This window comes from Lotus japonicus, chromosome 1 (assembly GCF_012489685.1).
Source record: "Lotus japonicus ecotype B-129 chromosome 1, LjGifu_v1.2".
NCBI lineage: Eukaryota > Viridiplantae > Streptophyta > Magnoliopsida > Fabales > Fabaceae > Lotus > Lotus japonicus.
In genome coordinates, this window is record NC_080041.1 from 105,709,116 (window position 1) to 105,715,789 (window position 6,674).

The 6,674-nt window shown below is 36.0% G+C and overlaps 1 protein-coding gene across 1 annotated transcript; it reads right to left on the bottom strand.

Annotated features, from left to right (window-relative positions):
• Nucleotides 1-2,098: 2,098 nt before the first annotated feature.
• LOC130728775 (probable protein phosphatase 2C 33) lies at nt 2,099-6,438 on the bottom strand. Its single transcript, XM_057580344.1, has 6 exons — nt 6,137-6,438; nt 5,370-5,714; nt 4,281-4,655; nt 4,079-4,196; nt 3,483-3,706; nt 2,099-2,738 (listed from the first exon to the last, which is right to left on the bottom strand). The coding sequence occupies exons 1-6, from the start codon at nt 6,143-6,145 to the stop codon at nt 2,475-2,477; spliced, it is 1,335 nt and encodes a 444-aa protein (XP_057436327.1). The 5' UTR covers nt 6,146-6,438; the 3' UTR covers nt 2,099-2,474.
• Nucleotides 6,439-6,674: the final 236 nt, after the last annotated feature.

The window sequence follows — 6,674 nt, forward strand, 5'->3', positions numbered from 1 at the left end:
TAATAAATTGTAACTTTAATAGTTCTTTAAAAAAACTTAAATAACGTAAAATATTATTTTTTTAAATTTAAATTTGTTTACTTTTTTTAATTAGTTTCCTCCTTCTTAAGTCATTTTCACTAATATATAATAGATCAAAAAATATATAATTTTTCCCAAATAATACACAAATACCTTATTGTGAAAATTTTAATTTTAAAATTATTTTCTCTGATTATTTATTAATAATTTATATTTTATTATTAATTAATATTAATTTTTGATATTTGTTCATATATGAAAACATTACTTAGTTTCATTTTGTAAGTGTCTAATTTGTATATATAGGCAAATTTAGTTTTTTATGGAGAAGGATAGTGAGTAACCAATATGAAAAATGAAAAGTCATGAGGTTTTTTTTTTTTTTTTTTTAAAGAGTTAAATAAGGGATCTTCATTTCTACTATTATATTTAATGTTATGGTTCAAGTCTACTTTACATATGTATATAGATATAAATAGATTCATTTTTTCTTCTATTTATTGCTTCATTCAATTTCATTATTTGTTCAAAGTTTTTTTATTGAAAAATCAATATATTGAGCAAGAAGGAACTAATAGCACCACCCTCTATAAAGGAAAAGTTGAAACAAGTCCATCAAACCTAATAGAAAAAACCCCAAAGCGATATAAAAACAAATGAGGACCAATCAATAAAACCTCAAAAAGCTGAAAATAAAACCAAAAAGAAAAACCCAATCAGCTATGCCGCCAAACAAAACCACCCAACCCCCTAAAAGATAACCAGCCAAGCTCAAGATATATCAATGAAGCTCTGAAAGACCGCATCTCACGATTTCTCCTCCAGGAAAAGATGATGATGCATTCGAATTAAGAGATTTTTAGATCTTCTCGAATCCCTTAGCCATATAAGAACCTTCAATCATAACCTCCACACCCCACGAAGGGACTCCACATACCCTGAGTCGTGGCAAGGAACCAAAGAAACGACATGGCTATGTTGCTTGTCAACCAAATTAACAGACACCATCGAAGAAGATGAGCCAACAAGATTATCCAATGTTGAACAAGAACATTCACTATGTCATGTGTTCCTAATAGATGTCAAGACGACACACGACCTCAGTAGAAATGTCACTTGAACCATGATAGATTGCATCAAGACCCCTAATGATTTTTCCATTACGTTTCCATTACGAGAGTCAACCACCTGATGGAAAAATGAAATTCAATTTGGCAATAAAATCGTTATTCATATCTACCAAAATAGCCTCACCACTCCAAATATTAATCCATAGAGAAGAGGAACTGAAATGACATTTGGATTAAGACCTAGAAAATTGTTTCCATTAGTGCGTTGAGACATAAATACAGGTTGATCCCCTGCAATCACACCTTTAAGCCCTGAAACCTCCTTGAACCTTTCCATCTTCCACCCCGCAAACGATGCAATTTCTATGAATAGAAATTCGTCTAACACCCTAAAATCCAGATCTCGCTAGCTCTTGATAAACTTGAAAACAAGCTCTCCTCTCCAAAGGAGTAAAAGCTTGCATGATGCCCCTTCGGATTTCCCAACAAGGCATCACGCCAAGGCATTGGAGATGAAAAGGAACTGTTCAGCTCCCTCTCCCCAATCTACGAAAAAAATCCCACAATCTCCTTGGATGATGGTTGACAAATGGAAACCATTTTGCTTGAAACCAAAACTCTCCATCGAGGAAACCTTGTCATTGATGCTAACAAGGATGCACCCACCACCCAATAGCGCTAGAGCTTGGATTGCCATATCAACCTGCTTCTTAGATGAAAAAACACACAAAGCCGAAACAGAAAACCCTTCCGATCTTCTACCGCTACACATATGCATTCACAAGATCCCCAATTTGCTCGAAAAGCCCTCGAGTCTAATGGTAGGTCACCATCTCTGCATTTCCATCAACGAACGGCTCGAAAAGCCCTCAAATTTGTTCAAAGTTATTCTTTCATTAATTGGAAAATATTCACATCATAAACCTAATTCTCACAAGAATATTATAGAATTAAGTTTCAAATTCTCAAGTGTGTTTCTCAAAGTAGAATTACTACACACAAGCACAGACAAAAATGATGGCAGATTTCAGATAATCACTGGACAAACTACATAATACGCATCTAGATACTTGGATTTACAAAAAACTCCAAATCTAGGAAGAAATTTACAGAGAAGGAAAATGACCTCCTAGCACAAAAAATAAGCCCGGTACCTGTTTTCCTCCGGATACAGAACAGAACATATATCACCCCCCACCCCCCAGCCCCAAATGCTGTCCAAGGAAATGAAAGATAAATAATGCAAAGAATATTGGCAGAAAAAACTACCAAAATAGAAAAATTAAAAACAATAACTCTTTGAGTTGCAGAACAATATTCCCAACCTTTTCAATAAAACCAGCAAGGCTTGGGAAGAGACATGGTACAAAAGCTGAGCTACTGCTATTTTTCAGCTTCCACTCCAATTCCATTCTCACCAAGTAGAGATGACTGCTCAAGCTGGTCGGTTGCTGCCTCCTGTGTCAACTTGTCACTTGAATCTGAATTCAAGAAGAGGCAAACTGCGGCACAATCATCAACCTTACAGAATGGGAATTTTGACCTCCATGCCTTAGCAGCTGTTTCAACCAGGACGCGAGCAGCAGTAGACCGTGGAGAAGATGCCACAATGTCCACAACTTCTTCGTTGGATAAAACATCCCAAATCTGCCCAGAAAAATCAGATTAAAACAATCAAATACTCCATTACATATGATAACTCCTTCATGCCCAGCTGAGAAACAACTCGAACAAGAAAGTTTCATGACAGAGATAGATAGATCTTTCAGGTAAATAAACTTCTGTACTTTATTCCTTCTAATAAAAGAAGTTTTCCTCTGATAAAGTGTTGGCATAATTTTTATTCATCTAATTAAGTATTCCTCAACATCAAATAATATTTCCATAACCTCATTTGGTGTAAAAAATGCAAGTCATTTCTGTGAGAAAAAGCAATAAAAACATATTGTACGGTGTATGACAATTGGAGAAAATACATTTAAGAGTAAGATAATGTGTCAAACTTAAATATAAGACACAAAAAGGGGTAAACCAATAAATAAATGTACATGGCAAGCCTTTCCCAAATCATAATAGTTCTACAAATCTCAGTTTTAACTTAGGTACCAATATATAAATGAAAACAGGACGCAATAGTTTCCAATACTACTTTTTATATAGAGCAAGTTTGTGTTTACCATTTACCTTACTGGTTAAGTCAAATAATAATTGATAAATTTTATTAATATGTGTGGCTTGCTTAAACAGTAATAAGTCAATTCAAATGCAAGCAGCACTATAAATACCATTTGGAGCCAATTGCATTCAAGAATTGGCTACAAATATGATTTTGAAATGTATCAAGTTTTACAAATATGATATCATAAACAGAGAAGTCCCTTAGGGCCTTACCCCATCTGTTGCTAACACAACAAATTCATCCTTTTCAGTAAGGTGGTGATATGAGACATCAGGAACAGCAATCAGTCCAAAGTCCTTAAGGCAAAAATCTCCAAAAGCTCGTGCCATAGCTAGACCTGGGAAATCAGTGTTGGGCAGCCAAACTCGAGGCACATCAGGTTCATTCTGAAGGCAAAAGACCCTTCCTTTACGAAGCTTTATCCTCTCTTCTTCCTCTACGTGAAATCAAGTGCATATTAAAATGTTTGTTAAGTTTCCTTTTAACAAGAGTTCTGCTGAATGTATATTATTAAAGTATTCTAGTAGTTACAGAGCAAAGGCTTAGAAGCATTTTAACCCAATATTTCCAATGCTCCAACACGTCTATTGTATATCCTTATAGATTCCTATAAATGATAGTCGCATGTCCATTTTACTTACTTAGACAAGCACAACCATCAACCTTATGAATAAAGTTAGCATTAGTGAACAATGGAGTTTCACAAGGAAGACACACAGAAGGGGTTGGGACACACACACACACACACACAAAGACACACACACAGAGAGAGAGAGAGAGAGAGAGAGAGAGAGAGAGAGAGACATACTTGGAAGATTTGGCTTAAGGTCAATGGTCAACTGAACAGCAATAAGAGAATCATCATGATCTCGGGTACCCAATATAGCTCTTGAATCCCCAACATTTCCGACAACAAGATTCAGCCCCTAAAAAACAAAATGAGTAAAAACAAAGTGTAAAAGCAAAATGGAAACTATCCACATAAATTTTTTGTAATTTATATTGCTTACCTGCTTGACCAAAGTAACTGCTGTAGTCCCACTGCAAAAACAATCAATCTCACGATGCAGCTTCAGCTCTCTGTCCATAATCTTACTAGCCTTTAGAAAAGATTCTCTCAGTGCCAAAATACTATTTGTTCCATCAAGCTCATGATCAACGGGACTAGGTTTCTCATCAACCAGTTTAAATTGCTCTTCGGAATTGTAACTTCCAGCAGCACTATTGTGACCGTTGTGTTCATCTTTATTCTTATGATGCAATTCCAGTTGTGAAATGAGCTTTAAAGGGAAAGAATCCCTGACTTTCTTCGCAACCCTATGGCCATAAGGTCCATGACCATCAAAAACACCACAAAAAATGGTGTCCTCCCTTGAACCAAAGTTCTGCGAAATGAAAATGAACATACTAGTGAACAAAATTTCTATCTATATCATTTATCTTAAGAGAAAATTTAAAGAATCTAACCATGACTAAACTATTTAAACAACAGACAAACAACTGTATTGTACAATTGATGAGATATCAAATTCAAAACTATGCTAAGGTGGGAAAGAAGGAGGAGACAGTAATCTTTAAGAAAGCAAAGTAGGGTAAGATGTTGGCTTTAGTGTTATACTGCACCGGAGACATGAAAATGACACTATCAAAAGCATAAGAAAATTGAGGTAAGTGTTCGGAAGAGAAATCAACAGAGGTGAAGAAGATCAGACACAGGTAAAATTGTAAAAACATAAGCATTGAGAAAAGGTTCCATATACCAGTATACCAGTATACTTTTTATTTGGAAAAAGAGAACAAAACTAATCTACAACCACTTGATCTAAGATGAAAAGCAAAGCTAATTAAAAAAAAATGAAGTTATAAGAGATTAATAAGCCTTCATTGAAGCAAACCACCTGCTCAACTTTGATTAACTTTAAAATAATGCGACTTTTTCACTTTCAAACACAGATCAGATCAGAAAGAAAAAGGAAAAAAGAGCCTTCATGTCCAAGTACACAAGTAGCACAAGTGCACAACTATACATATAGACAAACGTAATGTAAAAGCATGAACAATAGTTTAATAAATGGTCAGAGTTTAGAAAAGAGACAAACCTCCCAAACAAGCATAGCATCTTGGTTGATCCCTTTTTTACCTTGCTTGCAGTACATGGATGCGACATCGCTTGACCCATTCAAAAACATCCTCCCAGGCACTTTGTAGTCAAATGAAGAGGAACCCCTCAACCTCCTCTTCTTCCCGCCGTCCAAGTTGGATTCCTGCGCATAAGTGAGGAGAGGAGGGGAACCACCACCAGCCCCAACCTCCGAGATGCATGATCCCATTCCCAATGCCCTCACCACGTTCAGAAAACACTCAAAACCTGCCAAACACTCCGAATCCGAACCCCTCGGTTCTCCCACCAGATCCGTCCCGTACCGATTCAACACTTCCACCGCCTGCCACAATCACCACCATTTCAGAACAAAAAACAAACACAAATCACACTACTAGATATATATATATTCAGTAATTTTGCACATAATTGTGCTAAACCATAATTGTTCATCAGAAAATCAACAATTAAGATTTAATCAAACAGTTAATTCTGCGCTGTTCACTTCAGAGAAGCCAAATCAGATTCAGATTGATCTAAAATCATGCTTATTCATAGCTATTCATGAGAAAATCAACAACTGAGATTTCAATAACTTTCTGACCATGAAATTATCAAAATCTTAACAGATAATTTTACATTTGATGATTTATCGCTCTCGATCACTTGATAGAAGCCAAATCAGATTCAGATTCAGAAACAAACAAACAAAATCAAACGTGAAAAATTGAAAAATAGAAAGCAATGACGAACGATTGAAACTACCTGAGTCATGATGATTGATTGTGATGAAATCCGATTCGAGCGAAGGAACGGAAATCGAAACGCGAATCAGCAACCTATATACGACGAAAAGCGCGTGAATCGAATAGCATGAAAATCAAATCGCGAGATTGCGGGAAATCGAATCAATTTGGCTCTCGAAAATCTCGATTGAACTGAGCAACGAGTTCGAGTTCTTCTTCTTCTTCTTCTTGTTCTGCAAAGCGATGGAGAGAAGCGCTACCGTCACCGGCAGGTGATGGGTTTGGATGAATGGCTGTGACCGTCGACTTTGTCTCCGCCACGCAAAATAAGGAATATATATATATATAAATAAAATAAAATAAAATAAAATAGGAGAATGGATCAGAACGACAACGTGTAACAGCAAACTGTGAAAGGGAAGAAAACAAAATGTGATGTGGATATACGTGACGTGTGGTTTGGACGGTGCAGATCATTGGATTATTAGGAAGTCGATGGATAGGATTAAAAATTGTTATGTTGTGTCATGCTTAAAAGTTATAACTAACCAGTAACG

What these genes read in the sequence shown, in the direction of transcription:
- LOC130728775 (XM_057580344.1), bottom strand. An exon ending in ATGCTATGCTTGTTTGGGAG is followed by an intron (nt 4,656 to 5,369) that starts GTTTGTCTCTTT and finishes TTCATTTCGCAG; the next exon opens with AACTTTGGTTCAAGGGAGGA. An exon ending in TTGTGTTAGCAACAGATGGG is followed by an intron (nt 2,739 to 3,482) that starts GTAAGGCCCTAA and finishes TTTTCTGGGCAG; the next exon opens with ATTTGGGATGTTTTATCCAA.